We start from the raw sequence: 19,596 nt of genomic DNA, 5'->3' as shown, positions 1-19,596 counted from the left end.
TCGCACTAAATTTGCTTAATAAACATGAGGAAGCCAGCAGTTATAATACTCTTGCTATATCGAGCAGTATCCATACAACTTGATTTTGTTCCTTCAGTTTATATGACAGCTATATGTTATAATGATCCGATCCGATTAATTTTCTCTGAGCTTATACCTTTGTTTTGAAAAATAATGCATGCAGAATTTCATGAAGATATCTCGTAAAATGAAAAATTTTTCCATACAAACACTCGAATCCAATCGTTCAGTTTGTATGACAGCTATATGCAATAATGATCTGATCTCAACAATTTATTCGAAGATTACACCTTTGCATCTAAAAATAACACATGAAATTATTTCATGAAAATATTTCCTCAAATGCAAAAGTTTTCCATACTCGAATCCGATCGTTCGGATGACAGCTATGTGCTAAAGAGTTTCTTAAGGAAGAAAGGACGTGTGCAAAATTTCAGATCGGTATCTCAAATTGTTTAGCTCCCATATATAGGGCAGGCAGACAGAGGGACAGACATGGCTTAATCGATTCAGCAAGTTATGCAAATCATTTCTATATACAAGGTCTGTCGCAAAAGAAACAGGACTGTTAAAAAAAACAACAAAAAATTTATATTTTTCAAAAGTTATAATTTTTATTCAAAGTAGTTTCCTTGTGCTTCGATACTGCGTTTAGCCCGGTCAATTAGCATTTCAAATGAGTGTTTAAGGTCATTTTTCGGAATGCTCTTGAGAATATCGGTCGTCGCCTTTTGGATAGCTGAAATGTCCTGAAACCAGTGCCCTTTCATGGGCAAATGAAGTTTTCCAAATAGGTAAAAATCACAGGGTACCAGATCAGGTGAGTGGGGTGAGTGATTAATGGTTAATATGGAGTTTTTTGTCAAAAAATCAGTGACAAGCATCGACCGATGACACGACGCATTATCCTGCAACAGGCGCCAGGACCCTGCTTCACGGTATTGTGGTCGAGCACGACGAATGCGTGACCAAAGACGCTTCATACCACCAAGGTAAAACACACCATTAATCGTTTGGTCAGGTGGGACGAACTGTCGGTGTACAACACACTCGGAATCGTAAAAACAAATCAGCATTGTCTTTATTTTTGACCTCTGAAGACTTTTTTTCGGTGATGGCTCGTCTGGATGCTTCCATTCGGCACTGTGACGTTTGGTTTCGGGATCACATAGAAAGTCACGTTTCATCACCAGTCACAATCGAATATTTTTAGTTTATGTCCTTTCTCGACTCCCTAATTAAATCCTTACTATGTTGGATTCGTAGTAATTTTTGCTCTTCGGTCAATTTGTGCGGAACAAATTTGGAGCACACCGTCCGTAGACCCAATTTAGATTTCGGCTCATTCTTTATAAATTCCTGCATTTTAACATATTTTCTTCATGGTAAAAATATTGTAGAATCTTGTAATAAAATGGTAACTTTTTGAAAGACCAACAACTAAGGTTAAATGATCTAGGAGAGCCATAGATCGTAATATGACGGTTTCAAAAATTATGAGACAACCGTTAAACTTTCCTTAAAGAACACACAGAAAGCGCGAAAAGGTTGAGAAAGCAAGACAAAATCTGAATTTCAATGCAAAAGCGTGACATATTTATTGTTGTTGTTCATACGCAATTTTGCATTGAAAAACTATCTATTGTTCTAAAGTTCTTATAACGAATCTAATTTCCACTTACAAATCTAGCTTTTATAAAATATTTTCATTCAATAAAAAAAGGTGTAGTATTCCACCGGAATAATGCGAGACCTTTTACAATTTTGATGACTCGCCAAAAGTGTTTGCAACTTGAATGTGTATTCCAGACTTGGCACCTTTGGACTATTACTTGTTCCGGTTTCTGCAAAATTTTTTAGATGGGAGAACCTTCACCTCAAATCAGGACATTAAAAACAACTTGGGCGAGGTTTTTGCCTGTGAGGTTAAAAAAATGTATGAGCGTGGAATCAATCTCCTGCACGAAATATTTCAAAAGGTAGTGGAGTACATATAATTTCATAAAATTTTTTGCACAATAAAAAATCGTGTTTAAAGTCCATTAAATGAAAAAAAAACAAAGTCTGTAAAGAATGTGTTTCGCGGATTTCGCTCAATTTATGGCTAACATAATCGGCCTACTGAGCGTACTCTTCGCAACACCATAACCCATCTTGAGACTCAGCATGCATTATTTGTTAGATCGAATATGCCACATCCATCGCGCAGTGAAGAAAATATATTGATGCTGTAGCTGTAGGGTGTACATGAAGTCCTTGCAGAGTCTATTCGGCTCCGTTTGCAGCAACTCGTATGGTATGGCACGACTTGTCACATTTTACTCTTGAAAAGTTCCAAGAAGATCCGACGTTTTAGAACCAAATTTTGTTCAGCGATGAGATCCATTTTCGGCTCAATGGGTATGTAAACAAGCAGAATTGCCGCATTTTAGACGAAGAGTAACCTGAAAAGTTTCAAGAGCTGCGATTTTATCACCACACGGTCCACATTTCTTCAAAAATGATCCCGATGAGATCGTAACCGTCAATGGTGACCGTTATCGCACCATGACAACCGACTACTTGATGTTTAAAATTGAAGCTCGTGATCAAATCGAACAAGACGGCGCCATTTCCCACACATCGCTATAATCACGTTTTGGGCCGGTTGATTGGACACCAAGAAGACATTTTTTTGTGTGCATATGTAAAGTTTAAAATCTATGCGGAAAATCACGATTCGATTCAGGTCTTGGAGCGTGGCTTGTCATTCGCCAGTTAAGTACCAATCGAAATGCTCGAACAAGTCAACGAAAATTGGACTCAACGGATGGATCGCCCGAGACATAGTCACGCCCAAAATTTGAAAGAGATAATCTTCAAAAAATGAATGCCAAAGAATGTTATTCCGAATGATGATAAACATTCTCCATTAAATTTTAAGCTTCTGTGTGTTTTCTTTAAAAAAGTAGGGAACCTCAAAATGGATCGCCCTTTATTTAAGTAAGTCTAAAAAGTTCTAGATATCTGCTAAATTTAAATATCAAATCAATAAGTTGCAAAGCAATTCAGCAAGGGTTGATAAGTGGCTAAGTGTTAGTCATAGTATTAGCTTATTTGACTAAAGAAACTGCAGTTAACTACAAGAAAGCTGAGCCTAAAGAACTACATGCATATTCAATACTTAATACTGCTTTACCAAGGCTTTACTACTAAAAACTTGAGCTTTAAATCTCAATTATTTGACTGTGAATACTAAGACTATTTGAACTGAATGCTGAATATAAGTAGTCAAATATTTGAATATCTACATATTATATGATATTTGCAATAATATTTTCAATAATTTACTTAAATATTTTAAATTTTTGTTAATTATGTTTTACCAATTTTTTATATAACCAAACTTGTTGGCAATTGAACTTTGGCGCTTGCGAAATATGGTATGGATGCTTAGCAATGTCTATATAATGATATATACAATATACTAAGTATATAAAAACATATTTAAATGTGGCGTTAAAATCAACTCAAAATGAAATGAATAATCAGAGTTGAAGGAGCATGAGGCGTTGTAAGTTGATCACGAGAATAAGAAGCTATTAGTTTGAAACAAGGCGCGTTTAAGACAGTTATGGATTAAAAAATTACATACAAATAGTTTGAAAGTTAATGAAAATAGTTTTTTAAAACAATAAAAATAAAGCATATTTTCAAAATTAGTAAGCAAATAAGAATATAATGAAAATATAGCTAACTTTTAGTTGATTATTGTTTCAAGTTCTGCATTAATATATATATTTTACAGGGCGTTTTGTTTTTACGTATGCAGCTATATACAATCGTGGTCAAATATTAGTACATAATATGTTATTTATTTATGCAAATTATACGTTTAGCTCTACAACTATTTATATAAATATGTACTTAGGTTGCGGGTCATATTAATATTAGTTTTAATGTTTATTATAAAATTGTTACTGTTCAAATGCATTTACCGTTTAGCTTGACAACTGTAAATGGTGGTTGTCCATGCTGCAATAGGATTTGAATGCTTGCTAAGCGCAGTCGATTTCGAGTGTTGATTGTTGTTGCCAGCTGTGCGTGTGAGAGAGAAATGTACTGTACGAGCGCAAATCATTTGCAAATAAGCCAAGACGTTTGCTACTTTTGAAGTTTAATAGAGACTTTATTGTTGGATTTTTCAATGCATGTAACACACGTTGAGTTAAAATTTTTGTGTACACATTCGATTTGGTTTTTTTTTCAAATTTCTTCAAGTAAAGTTTTCGGCTTAATAGACTAAGCAACTTAATAAAGATTATTCACAATTTTTACACAATACTCAGTTTGTTTTGTTCTCGATAAATATAAATTCAGACATATATAATATAAATATCTAGAATATATATATATATATAGTATATATGTATGTATATATGTAAATAATTTAGTACAGTTTTTGATATAGTACATATTATATAATATAAATTGTGTATATAATATAACATAAGTTGCATTTATGCATTTTTTAAGCTTTTTCTTGCTTCAAATATAGTTGTATTTCAAGCCAAATGGTAGAGCATGATTAGGAGCTGAGAAAATAAATTTTCCTTGCAGGGTTTTTTCAAACTTATTTTATGCTATTTTTTGTGGCTTGTTTAAAGCAAATTAATCTTATTATTATTATTTTTAGTTATTATATTAATTTTTTTTTCATAATAATCTCTAATAATTTATTTTAATTTTTTTATTATTTTTAATTTTCATTATTTTAATTTTAATTTTTTTTATTTTTTTATAATTTTTTTTTTTTTTATTATTTTTTATTCATAATAATCTTTAATAATTTAATTTTAATTAGTTTTTTTAATTTTTAATTTATTTTAATTTTTTTTTATAATTTTTTATTACTTTTTTTTTTTTTTAATTTTTTTCTAATTTTTATGATTTTACTTCATAGTTCATTATTTTTATATTTTGTATACATATATTTTTCATAAATTTTCATAAATAACTTGCTTTGTGTATACTGAATATGTATGTTTCTTGCATAACCGTTACGCGTGATTTGTATGCAGTTATCTGCGCTTTAGACAATATGTTAATACTTCTCACATTTGAGTGTTTGTGTGTGTGTGTAATTGTAAGTAGTTTACCGTTAATTAACTAATTTATGATTATTGTTATTTTTTCTTAAGCAACATTAAAGCATTAACCTAACCTTCATTAGAGCAACTTATTTGCTATGCATGCACGTCTGTGTGTATGTGCAGCTGCTGCTAATTATTTTTTAAATTTAATATATGTTTTCAAAAATAAGTGAAATTATAGCAAATTAAAATTGAAAATATATTTTATACATTTTGTACCTTATTTTTTTTTAATAGCTTTTATCACCCAACTGACAGGAGTTATGCGCGGTGGGCTGAATAAGTGGGCGCATTTGGCGATCTGTGTGTTCGAAATTCGCACACGCGGAATTAAGAATTGGGTATTCTCTATTGTATAACTTTTTCTCAATTAAAATATATATTTTTTCAACATTTTTTTCCAATTGCCCACATTTCAGTTACTACCAACAAAATCTTCTATTATTTATTAACTTTCATATATAACTTCTGCACATTTATGCCATTAATTTTGCTTTAAAATTGGTTTAATTTAGAAGATCTCAATATTCTTTTTAATAATTTTTTTTTCCATTAACGCTTTTACCTACATATTTATGAAAGAGTCTAACTGAGCTGAGACATATTCCCTTCACGTCTGTTTGCGTTCTGGGCGTTTAGTTTTAAAGCATTCATTCATACAGAGAGTTGCCACATCTAACATATATTTAATTTAGTCTTACACTTTGTAAGCGTTAAGTATTTTTATATTTTTATTTTAGTAAATTAATTTTTTTGTGTTCTTTTTTTTTAATACTACTAGTTCAATTAAATTTCTTATTGTACTTTTTCGAAGACAGCGAAATCATGCATAAACTATGCAATAAGACAGCTTAAAATCATCACCGAAGCACAAAATATTAGAGCTGGGGTCGTCACAGAGCTCCACTTAGAACCTTTTGTCGTGCTATTTTTATAATTGAAGTATTTGCACATTTCGTTATTATGTCGCAGATTTTTTCCTTTTATGCCCCGCATATTCTGTAGCTTGGGTAGTGACAAGATCCATAAAACATTAAGTGTATAACAGTTATGGATAACATTTTTATATTTATGCTTAGAACTAGTTTACATGTATAGCTGGTCGGTTAAAATTACATATATTATTGGTCAAGTAGTTTAACTTCCGACTCAGCTCGCCATACTAATAGAGTTAAGTTAGGTTAGGTTAGATGGCTGATCAAATATGACACGTGGAGTGCTAAATGTAGTCTGTTGTGAAGCCATTGAAAAGAACTTCTGTGTTCGAACTTATAAATTTGCAAAACTGTTACTAGCCAAAAGAAATTTGCACAGACGTTTAATAACCATTTCCACCAGTTCGGTGGGATGTCAGAAGGTATGGAAGACAGTCAAAAAGGAACTGTTGATATGTTTCCACCTCATATTTTTCCGTACAGCATCTGCAGATGGCGTCTGCTAGGATTCCCAGCCTTACTACATAGACTCCAATATGCAACGACCTTTTAAAAGCCCGACAACTAGGGGACTAGCCTGCATTACTGAGGGTAAAGAGATCACTAGATCTCTTGCGATCGATAGGAGTAGATAGAGAGTTCCTGACAGTAAACCTATGCACCAATCTTGCCTCCAAGCTTTGACCCATCCGCAAAGAAGCTCACTGACCCTCTCCTCCAATCACTTCTTCCCACCCACAACTCCCTCGGCAGTGGACAGAGAACGAACCGCCAGAATTCGGTTTGGTGACTCCTTGATCCATTGATCCGGTATGATGTTATAGAGTGTAAGGATTTCTAATCCTAAATGTTCAGATACGTGTTCTTTTAGCAACCCATATTCTCAGAGTCAGATATCAACTTTCCCGACGATGCCTATGAGCAATGTGTGCAAGATGGCGTTAAGTGTCGTTGAACGCTCTCGAGTTTCTCTCCAAGTATGGTCTTTTCTGGATCCTTCCACTACATAAATACTCCATAGAACATAATGGGTTCGACTTATTGTCGTAGAGCCAGGGGACCACTTTCGGTGAGAGACCACACCTTTTGCCAAATATCCTCTACATATTTACTAGGCAATCGATGTTTTTTGGCTCTCTCGTCGATACTCGGTTTCAATGTAAGCATCCTATACAGAATGAGGCCGGTTGCAGACGGATGCCTCCCATTTGCGGTATTTGTTACGATGCTGAGATACCCCAGCGTCAACTTGTAAACGGTATTAGAAACTTTTCTATGACCATAAGCGTTAGATCGTCTGATTAGGCAATCTCCCGGCAGCCATGATCTTCAAGTTTTTTAAGCAAGCCTGTACTCTTTAGGGTCTCCGACGTTTTCTTCTGGGTCTTACAAACTTGGTGGCCTCTGCTTAGGATATAAAAAGACTATTTACTGAACATTGATAGCAACTTAAACTGGCTATGCCTTAATTTGTTCATAACTAATATTACAGACAGGCAGTAAACGCGTTTTGCATATCGACCAGAAGTGTCTTGGGAAGACTTCATTACCGCTGGGTATCACGTCAGGAAGGCATCGAAGGCAATGAGATAGTGAGTGAGACTATCGAAAGTCTTGTACGGCTATGTGCCGGAAAAGTGACCGATCTGCATAGCAGATGATGATGCAGGACAAGGAGGGTCAAAACGCGATGGAGGAATCAACAGGAATGCAAAACTGTAAAAGTCATGTGTAAAGCGGCAGATCAGAAATACACAAAGTTCCTGCTCCTTTTTCATAGAAGCGACTTTAGGAACATGATTGATCACTATATGGTGGCGGCAAACGCCTCAAGAATAGATGAACGGGTCACTGGAAAAGGTAACTGATAGTGAGGTCACTGAGTGTGTTGAGATGCGCGTCAAGCCCTGGCATCCTGAAGGATGACCACTTCTCATCCACTGGGAATGGCACTCCAGCTGGCATCGCTAAGGAGTAACATCACTTAAACTAAGATTAACACCAAGAAAATGGATTCCGAAACCCTTAAAATTTGGACGTCAAGAAAGAAAAGATCTTTAATGATATTCTAAAATTGAAGCGCAAGGCTTATGCTTCAACTACTGTGGGCAGAAAATTGTAAGACATTTTAATTTAAATTTCGCCCGGAGACCCATTCGGCGAAATATTTTTTTCTAAGTTGATATGACCTACAATGATATCAAAAAATCATTTCAGCACTTTGATTTGACATCAATCGGTAAATATCGTAGTACTCTACGCATATTCGGTCTTAGTTAGCAAATTCTCTCTTCAACTTCCACGGTTAATAGTCACTAATTTCGGCTATTCCTTTGAGTCATACGTAGACTTTATACATTTTCGTGAATGTAAAAAAAAATTTGATTAGCAAAGCTTCAATCATGTAAACTATGCTTTAAAATATTGGATTCGAATTTTCTTTTGTAGTGGACACCGCCTTGGTCACAATCAAGGAGCTCACGTCACTAGAGATATGCCGATATGCCTAACCTGGATCACGCTATGTAAACTAGTTCTCAGTAAATACAAAATTCTTCTCTTAGTATAAGTTGATTAGAATTCAGTTTGACCGTTTTAGCGTTTTCGTTTTTCGTTTTTATACCCACGCAACATGTGTTGCCGAATGTATAATTAAGTGGTTCTCTCTCAATATGTACGTATGTAAGAATATGCTTGTCGCTCGTATTTCATAAATTTCTTTTATTTTCTACTAAAATTGTCAACATTTTTCATTTAGTAATTTTAAAATTTTCGCATAACAATTTTAAAGCATTTGTTTTTGAGTTTTGTAGCATTTTTGAGTGGGTTTTGTCAGTTACTTTTGTTTTTCATTCCGCTTAAAATTCTATTGTTGGTGCTTTGTTCTTACACTGAGAGCAATTGGTTTGCTCTACGAAAAAACGATATTTTACAAAAACAATTATAACAACTAATCAAATACAGTTAGTTACACCAATGACTAAGTAGTTGAAGTGTGAGTTTATATCAAACAATTTGGGTAAGAAGAGAGAGGTGCTTGAGCGCAAAAACGTGAATTGAAAATTGCATAAATTTGAAGTAGTTGGTGGAAGGTTTCAAATGACAGCAGTGCTCTAAACAATTTGTCAATTAAATACTATATATTGCTGATGCTGGCTAGTGTTTGGTCAAATCTACACCATAATCTTTTCAAGCGGTGCTCTTTGCCATAAGTCGGTGCGTAGAGACAAACCTCCAACGCAATTATCGCAACGAACGTATCTATAATCGTGCTTAACGACAGTCAAGCGGCACTTAAAGCAGTCGCTGTCTACGAGTTGAACTCGCCACTGGTGCAGGAGTGTAGAGAATGGCTGCACAGTCTATCGAAACGTAATCAAGTGCATCTGTGTGCCCGGCCGTGTATAGCCGAAATGACTGGCTGAAGAGCTCGTCTGCTCAGCAGCATCCACTAACATGGTAGAACCTGAACTCTTCATTGCGATGGGTCCACATAACATAAAAAAGCTGATCCGCAAGGAAGAGGAAGTAGGCAGGGAGAGGTATTGGCAACCATGCTAAGTTGTTAATGGGTGGTTACAACCTCAGCTGGTTTAAATATGTAATCAACCTACCAAGGGACAAACTCAGGCTACTTGTCGCATTCTACACTGGCCACTGTAATCTCAAGAATCACTTATATAACATGGACCTAGCTTCTTCTGCGACAGAGTGTCTGAAAATCCAGAATACATTGCTGATTGATTGTATAGCAGTCTGAAGGACTTTGGATCCATGTTTCCAAATAGGGATTGCATCGCCTCATTTGCGTCTAACAGGTTTTGAAATTTATCAATACATTGGGGCTAAGTGAGTCGTTGATACTCTATGCTCTAAATGGTTACTTCTAAAACCGTATTACAAAATGCAAAGAACTCATATGAAGTCATTTGTTCCCATTTTAAGCGCTATTCGTAAGTCGCACCAGCAGGATGAGGCTGTGTCAGAATTGTTTAAATGAAGAAATACTTCAGTTCATTTGGTCCTCGGTATACAAGTAAGATTGATTATTTTGTTTTACTTAAGGGGTTATATACAGTGAGGATTTTCAAAAAATTTTTTTACGTTTTCTTAATGTATGTATATCTGAGTATACACGCACAAAATTTCAAGTCGATCCGACGAAAATTTTCGAAGTTATAGACACATTAGTGAAGGCGCGCCGACTACATGTAAAGTGCTTTCAAAACTTTAAACTCGTTTTTCTCGAAACGGTGTTTTCAAAGTCGGGGAGCAAGATTTCTCGGTCCGAAATTTTTACACAAGCTTCTTAACTATATTTTTTAATCGAAGGATTTCTTTATCCGATGAAAATTTCTTATTTTTATAAACAATTAAAGACCCGAATTTTGGTCGAAAATCGAACCTTTTGCTTTGAGTAGCCGCCATTTTGTCAAACATTTTTTTTGTTGCTAATTCCTTCTATTAATCACTAGGTAATTTATTATGTTAATGAAATTTACTTGGTTTTTGCATTTTAGATGATTCAGTCCAGAGATATCGCGCTCACCGCAAGAGGCCGTGTTTTGCAGACCTCTGCAAAATTGGCAATATCAACGTTCCCGATAATTATTTTTGGAAATAAAAAATATGTAAATATAGTTTAAGGTTGTCGTAATATACCTGCCAAGTTTGAAATCAATAAACCAAATAGTTTACTTAGAAAAAATTCTTGAAAAATGCCTTTTTTTCGACCTCCTTACTGTATATAACCCCTTAACTCGTTTAAAACTGATATTATACACTCAAACCCTCACCGAAGGTCTGGTAATGAGGGCTCAATTTCCTGAATTCGGAATGGTTGCTAAGATATCGAGTAATACGGATATGTCAGACCATAAAATATTTTGCAAGAGTTTGGATTGTTGTTGGAGTTCTATGATGGTTGCCTTTTATATTTTGGGATTTGGCAACTCAACGTTTTTGATGGTATGCATATTCAGAACGTTTTGACATATGAGCGCTATTTGTGTTGTTTACAGTAGCTTAAAATATTCTTCTATGCCAAGAAATAGAACTAAGACGCAAATACTTTTAGGCGATTAGTTTTTACAACTTTCGCCATAGATTAACTGAGCAACAGTGCAACGATCTACTTAATTAAAATTTTTGCGATGAAGCTCCATCTAAGATGGTATGGTGAATACAATCAAGTTTATCGATAGTATGGGATTACAAGATATGCCGAATCCAACAAAAGTTGTTCATGCACTCCCAAGAATATGGTTACCTGGCTTATTGGAAAAAGTGGACACGTTGCGTCCATACTACTGGAACAGCGCAGAACAATAAATTATGAGTGGTACACAACGATTTGTTTGTCAGTTGTCTTTCAAGAAATCAGGTAAAGCAATATTTTGAAAAAAAATAAAGCGAATTTCGTTGATTATTATTTGTTTTTCTACTCTAATCTCTAAATATAAAAGACAACCGTCGTAACACTGTCAAGAACAACGGTTACAAAGTAACGGCAATGTTGCCAGCATCAGCAATACAAAAAAAATCGAGCATTCTCAAAAGTAAATACTTTGAAAGTTGTAATAAAATATTGAATTTGCGGATATAAAAATCAATAAGTATATATAAATATGTTTACATACATACATATATGTATGTGCACCAAGTACTTTGCTATTTCTATTTCTATAAAAGAATATTTTTAATTTTTTATGCCAAATTAGTTGCTCTTGAATCGCTTGTTTTTAAGCAGAAAAAAACCAATACGGCAACCACGAATGAGCGATTTATTTGTAACGCATTTATATACAGTTACTTACAGTTCCATTGTACGTGCTTGTTTTGCGTCTAAATATATTTATGTGTATTTTTTTCAATTAAACAGCTACTTAAATTTAACGGTATTCAGTAATTCAACATTTCAATTACCAAACATAAATAACGGTAACAATTTGAGTACGGTACTTTACTTTATGGCTAGATAATTGCATAACGTAAACATATTTGTGTATGTATGTATATGTAAATGACTAATATTTAACTACACAACATCAAATATTTGAATATTCTTTTTTTGATTTTTATATTTATTTCAAAGAAAATGAAGTTGGAAGTAATGGACAGATGAGCTTGAAATGAAGATTCGGTGGAGAAGTTATTTTTGTGTTTGGAAGTTCTGCAAGTAATTTTAATAAAAAATGCAACGATAAGGTGGGCACCTTGAGGCTACCAGTTAAAGTATTAGATAGTTTGACGGGAAGAAAAGGGTTAGAAACGAAAAAACTTAAAAAGAAATGCGGTTAGCATGAGCTTAAGTAATCGCGTGGAAAAACGACAGTCATAGTTTCTCTCCCGAAAATAGTTGTTGGAAATTATAAAAGCGTTTGTGTTTTTGTTTTTGGCTTTTTTTGCTAGTAGTAGTAATGTCACTTACATTTATTTAGTATGCAGTTGTCACTTTCTTGCTTTTTCGCACAATACATTATTATCTCTTATTTTATATTTTATATATTATTTGTTATGTATTATATATTATAATATTATATTTTTATTATTTATTATTTATTTTTTCTTTTTTGTTTTTTTTTTTCTATTTTTTATTTTCTGTTTCTGTTTCAGTTTCTGTTTTCGTTTGGTATGTATGTTTCTGTTTATGCGTGTGTTGGCCATTTAGCGTTTAGTTTGTTTAAAAAAGATATAAAAGTATAAAAAGACAGCATTATAGAGTTTTGGAAATGACTTTAGCTACGCACAGTTATCCAAAGAAATACTTGTTTAGCAATTGTACTTATATTAAAATTACATAATCGTTTAGCAATGCTACAAATTTGTTTTTCAAAAATAAAAAAAAGTATTTTTTGAACTAGAAACAGTTTTTAATAAGCACTACCAAAGGAAATCATGATTATCAATTGTTTTACACATTGAAAAACGCTAGCTATTTGAAAGTAATAAAAAAAATATAAAAAATCAAAATTTATACTAACAAATCAATAAAAAAAGGTTTCAGAAATTGTGTCATATTTATATTATGAAATCAACTACTAAACCATTTTTTTCAGTGTAATAAATACACAGAAATACTTTTAAAATCAACCAATAATTTTCCAACACCTACTACGTATTAAAAATTTATGAAAAAATAAGCAAATTGTTCGACAAAAAGTATTGTGAAAAATATGTAAATTATTTGCTATGAACGAAATAAGAAAGTAATTTCGTTCTTGAAATGTATGAAACGAACACGCTTTTTGTACGCGGCGAGAAAGTCATTCAAGAGGCAGAGAGCTGCGATTGCTACAATATTTGAAAGTAACGTGCGACTCAAGTAAAGGTACCTTTTCAATAAACTTTTTCTGACAGATCTGCCCTTCCTTAGTTGTCGCCCCTGGTAAAAAAAATGTCAAAAGTTGAGCCCTTAGTAGCAAAGTAGAAATCAGCTGCTTTCCTCTGTTTTCATTTAAACCATGCTGCCATCGCTCAATACGCATATATAGTTTTGTACACATCTAACTTTTTAATTATAATTTTTCATAATCTAAAATATCAACACTGAAATCAAACTATTATAAATAGTAATAAATAATTGCATTCGACTTTGATTTTGAGTTAGTTTAAGAAAATTTCAAATATATGGAAGACAATTTTTATAATTACTACAGTATATCGAGACTGGCAACCCTGCGTTGTAAGAGATCAATCAGCAGACTCGTTTCTACGGGAAAAATCCAAACTGTGGGCAGTTCTACGGTAACGCACGTTAAAGTGGGCAGCAGAGGCGGTGTTGGCTAATAATTTACATTGCGCTCTCATAAGATTGGCCGGGCTGCCTTGTTCGCTAGTTCAGCTATCATGATTTTTTTGTACAGTATGCTTTGACAGTTCATCATGGAAATTACAAATTGTTCAATTCTATTACGAAAATAATGTGTTTCGCGCTTAACTTATGGTTAATCGTCCCACTGAGCGTCTATTCGCTACATCATCATGCATCTTGAGACCCGCATTCCTTTTTTGATAGTATTCGACTGAATAGACCACGTCCAGCAAGCAACTGTAGCTGTGAGTGTACATGAAGGTCATGGAGAATCGACTCACACTGACGTATTGAACGACTTGACCCATTTTAAGTCGAGATTTTAAATTGAAAGCGTGCAAAATACTGGTTGTGTAGGAGCTGAAGCCGCTCGACCTTTCCAAGCGATATCGCTTCGCCTTATGGACTCTTGAAAAGTTCCAAGAAGATCCGATGCTTTCGATCCAAAATTTGTTTAGCGATAAGACCGATTTCTGGCTCACTGAGTATGTAAACAAGCAAAATTTCCGCAATTGGAACGAAGAGCCAATGGCGACCATTATTGCGCCATAATAACCGACTATATGATGTCTTATATTGAAGCTCGTGATCTCGGCGACAGTTGGTTTCAAAATGTCGGTGCAACTTCCTAAACATCGCACCAATCCATGTATTTATTGAGATAATACTTCAGTGAGTTGATAATTTCACGTTTTGGGCCGGTCGATTGACCACCAAGATCGAGGGACTTTTCCTGTGGGAATATGTAAAGTTTTAAGTCAATGCGAACATGCCCGTTTCAATTCAGGTCTTGGTGTAGGACATGACGTGCAACATTCGCCAGTTACCAATCGAAATGCTCGAACGAGTCATCGAAAATTGGACTGAACGGATGTACCATCTGAGACGTAGCTGCAGTCCACATTCGAAAGAGATAATCTTCAAAACAGAAATGCCAAAGAATGTTCTTTCGAATGATAATAAATCGACGCAATACATATTCCACTTGGACAGCGGAGAACGCTGGTCCTTTGTGGTATCTAATATTGTGACTCCTTAGTATTGGGAAAACAAAGCGCTTTGAGCCTGCTGTAAATTAGTTGAGTCCGCTGATATCAATTCCGGTTTCAATCTCAGTCTTGCAAAAGCTGAATCATGGAAGAGAAACTGTCTGAATGTTTCCATCTTAGCTTCATTCACACAACTTTCACACAGCAAACGATTGCGGCAAGATGAATCTTAGAAGAAAAAGTAGTTCAATGGATGACCTGCGTACTACTCTTGGCTAAAAGAATCTTACAGTAGCACACAAGCTGGTTGTTGGCCAACGGCTTTTCATTCGCAGTCCAGACTTTAAGCTTAAGCATACAAAAGAACAACGGAGACCAAAGCAATTGATAATCTGATGTAATGCGAGACTGTCCTTGTAAACTTATCGATTCGCAAGTTTTCAGCGATTTCGCTGTAATCAGGCATCCAAACGAACACAATCTAATAAAGTAGCTAAAGTAATAGTTAGTGAGGACAGCAACCTCTTGACTAACTTTGAGGCCCCTGGGAGCGAAATCAAGGATAGTATTGAAGCTCCGATGTCGGAATAATCACGTCGCTGAAAGTGCTTTAACTTGGGCGTAGCATGTATATCAATTGCTACATAATTATTGGCAGCCATCTCCGCATGACAAAGCGTACAGTTCCTAGAGACGAAATTACTCTCTTGTAAAAAGTAACTTAATATATAAAAGCAAAAAAAAATTTTAAAAATTAGACTGAGTTTCATAAGTAGCTTTTGAAGAAGCCTTTAGAAGTTAAATAAAAAAGTATTGTAAAAACTGAAATTGAACTAAGAAGCGAACCAGTAAATTGCTTGCCGCAAGTGCACTAAGTTATTTATAAATAGTGTATGATATAACTACTGCCTCGGCTTACTTAGTACGCATAGTTGCCTAGAGCTTTTGTAACTTATGATCTCTAAGACTTTCTTTGTCGTTTTGGCTCTGATATACATACATATAAATCTGCAGACAATAAAGAAATTGTTGGCTTTCACTTGCGCAATAAATATTTCTACTTGCTTTGCCACAATTGCTGGCAGGCGTTCCACCAAAAAGGTGGTCATATATACAAGCCATGCGGTATATACCCTCTACATACACACCCATCTTCATTTCAGTTTGACAAAGAGGTGTTTCAAGTGGAAAAGCCAACAAAAACAATTTCTCATAAAATAAATCTAAATTTTTCTTGAGTTGTTAGAGTTTTGTTCAGGATTTTATACCGGAGTTTTGGGTAATTTCCGTCTGGTCGGCGAGGCCGGTGATTTGTCTGTGGTTGTTTCAGGGTCTATGGTGTTGTTGTGTGTTTATTGTTGGTGAGTTTGTGTGGAGTGAATGAAAGAAAAATCAAATAAAATGTAAAAATATTTGTTGTGATTGTGTAGAGTTGTTAAAGGAACGGTTAATTTTAAAAAAAGTAGAAAGAAAAAAGAGAAAAAATCACATTACAATTATATAATTATTAGGAAAATCAATTAAATTACTTGTGTGCTACCTATTTCACCGTTATTAAGTGAAATAATAACCACAATTATTATTGGCAATAAAGTATAGTTTGGAGCATCACGGACTTACCCGCGATTAAGCCCAGTCCAACTGGACCGTCACCTGAGCGTCGTGGACCACTTTGATTGCCGCTATTGCCTGGTGGTAGGTTCTCATCGAATAAATCGCACATACGAAAGTCAGTGGCGTGCTCGACGAGCAGTTCGACAATGTCACCGGTACGGTCCATTATAGCGCAGACCTCTTCGAAGCTGCGATCAATCAGCGACATGCTATTCCACTCGAGTATCTGTAAGGCAGTTAGGGGAAAATAGTGCAATAAATTAGTTGGACATTTTTAGAGATATTGTTTTTTGATTTTCCACTTGCACCAAGGCAAACAAATTTTTATAGATCCGCTTACCAAAACTTAAATTCAAAGTCATACGAGTATGTAGTGCACGATCTCTGGGCTCAATTACTATTGAGACGGTTCCCAAACATCTGATGAAGATCTATTATACACCAAATAGCTAAGCGATCTTATTAAGCCAGCTCTTCAAAAGAAAAATGATTTTCATTCTAAGGCCTACTCTGTATTAGGTTCAGAAGTTTACTGGAACTAGATATGTTCCTGACTGTCGATAAGCTCATTGTGAGTGATGACTTTTTGTATCCAAGATCTCTACAAATAAAGCAGGAATCATCTCGTCTGACAGTGCTTATATGCGGCGCTTCGCGAAGAATATTTAAGCCAACTACAATGATCCGTGTTTCAGTTATTACCTTGAATTATCTGTTCGGAACGATCCATTATTTTAGTTTACAAAATTCAGGAAGGCCTCTCGGAATTATTACACTGCAGGCTGATTATACAAAAGCTGATTATTGAATGCTAGATGCTAGATAATAAAGCTGGGATATATATTTTCAAAAGTCTCAAGGACTTCTTTTATCTTGGCACCGCCATGAACAGCAATCATAAAGCGAGCTTGAAGATCCAGCGATAGATAATAAATGCGAATCACTGTTGCCTGATGAGCTCCCTAAAGCTCTCTCTCGACAAAAAGAATTCGCACTACATAAAAAGCTTCTGATACAACTGGCGCTGCTGCTTGCAGCAATTGCATGGACGATGTCAAAATATAATGCGCCGACGATAGATTATTGAAGATCTATGTCTTTAGCTAGATTTTTGACTCTTTACGTGTTGGCAAAAACGAACGTATCTCAATAAACGAGAAGCTATTTGGGCTGTACCATGAAATCGAATAAGCATCCATTGGTGTTTGAATCCAGCGTCGGTGGTAAAAGACGTAGAGATAAACCGTGCCTTAGGTGGAGCAAACAAGTAGAAGAAGCAATGACGAAACTGAGATGTTGAACCGAGGTTTCGGGAAACGTGCGAAGCTCGATTTTCGGAAAACCTGGTTATCTGAGGCGCTATTCTGCAACTCAATTCGAAAAAAAATTTACTCGAATTCGAATTTTTTGTATTCGGTAATTCTATTTTATTATTATCAATCTAATTTTCGAAAAGAATTTTCGTGAGCTTTCGAGCTGTAGAAAGCAAAACCAAAAAATAAAAGTATTCATTCGGGAATAGGGTGGTACAACTGTCCCAAGATTTCAAGATAGATCCGAATACAATATTTAAGAACGATGTTGCAAGCGAGATTTTAGATCAACAGTAGTTCAGAGTTCTCATCAGCAACTCGGTATAAGGGAGCTGTGGGGCGGGATCTCTTTATGTACAGCTGCAAGCGAAACCATTGGTGTTCTTAAAGATCGAAAGAACAGCTGAGAAAATGTGGGCTGTCGTTTTGCAGACTGTCGTTTGCAGAAAAAAAAGAGAAATGCTGAAATGCACAAGTATGAGGACCTTGACAAGCTGACCAACAGGGATTTATAATCGAAAATGCTATGAAAAGATGCGACGACTAATAAAAGGTTTTAAGACCGAAGCACAGAACTCCAAGAGGTGATTTAGTGACTGATGCCGAAAGCATATTGAATTTATGAAGGGAGTACTTCTCCAGGCTGTTGAATGGCAGTGAAAGTATAACACTAGGAGATGGTGAACCATATATCCCAATCGACGATGATGGGGCGAACGTTCAATTGCCTGATCATGAAAAAGTTCGAATAGCAATTACCCGCCTGAAAAGCAACAAAACTGCGGGGGTCGATTAATTGCCGGCCGAACTATTCAAACACGGCGGCGAAGAACTGAGAAAGAGCATACATACATCTGCTTCTTTGTAGAATACGGTCGGATGAAAGCGTGCCCGACTACTCGAATTTAAGTGTGCTCTGCCCAATCCACAAAAAAAGAGAATCCACAACTCCCGTGGGATAAGTCTCCTAAATATCGCATTTAGAGTTCTATCGAGCGTATGGTGTAGAGCCCAACGTCAACAAACTGATTGGACCTTATTAGTGTGGTTAGGAACGTTTAACGGAAGATTTATGGTCTATTGCGCATTGGCAACGACGAGTACCGGAACCGATGGAACGATGAGCTATACGAGATATAAGACGACATCTTGTCCGGTTGGAAGAGAACACTACAGCTTTGAAGGTTTTCGATTCAGTACCCGCCGGTGAAAGCTGGGGAAGAGGAGATGGAACCGCCGGCCCTTAGTATCTCAAATTGGTTCCAAATAACGAAAAGAAGAAACGACTGGCGCGCTGTTGTTAACTCGGCTATAACCGCGTAAGTATGCCAGTAAAAAAGAAGGAGAAGAAGAAGTTATGATGAAACATCTGCCGAGCAATAAATATTGTAGGATAACCGAAGATATTAAAAGTATTTTTGAAACCGCATGCGGAGACCTGTCAACATCTGCTTACATATTTTGAAGCTTTCTTAATAAAACGACAAAATATTTCTTTTTAAACCGCCGTTATGTAGAAAAAATAAATGTTGCCTGCTTTTCGAAATTTCGGTAATGATGAATGTGAGTTGAGTTTATAATAAGCTACAAGTGGTACATAAGTCGCAATGCAACTTTATTACTATTATTATGAGCATTATGAATAAAGGATGTAAGGCGATGAGCTTCAGCGCATGCAAGGACGACAACGCTTAGGAATTGAGTTAGTACGAGCATTAAAGTTGCGCTCATAAAAAAATTATGGCCACTAAAAATCCACTAGCAGAGCGGAAATCCTTC

The 19,596-nt window shown here is 35.3% G+C and overlaps 1 protein-coding gene across 2 annotated transcripts in view; it reads right to left on the bottom strand.

Moving 5' to 3' along the window:
- Nucleotides 1-19,596, bottom strand: part of LOC120779062 (regulating synaptic membrane exocytosis protein 2) — a 414,623-nt gene that overhangs the window by 64,504 nt on the left and 330,523 nt on the right. For both annotated transcript variants that reach the window (XM_040111195.1, XM_040111196.1), the window contains exons 12-13: nucleotides 16,511-16,730; nucleotides 16,159-16,223 (exon numbers count right to left, since the gene is read on the bottom strand). In XM_040111195.1, coding sequence (XP_039967129.1) covers nucleotides 16,159-16,223; nucleotides 16,511-16,730 — 285 coding nt within the window. The remainder of the gene's footprint in view (nucleotides 1-16,158; nucleotides 16,224-16,510; nucleotides 16,731-19,596) is intronic.

Source organism: Bactrocera tryoni, chromosome 5 (assembly GCF_016617805.1).
Source record: "Bactrocera tryoni isolate S06 chromosome 5, CSIRO_BtryS06_freeze2, whole genome shotgun sequence".
In the NCBI taxonomy this organism is placed as follows: domain Eukaryota; kingdom Metazoa; phylum Arthropoda; class Insecta; order Diptera; family Tephritidae; genus Bactrocera; species Bactrocera tryoni.
This window is presented reverse-complemented; position numbering and strand designations above follow the sequence as displayed.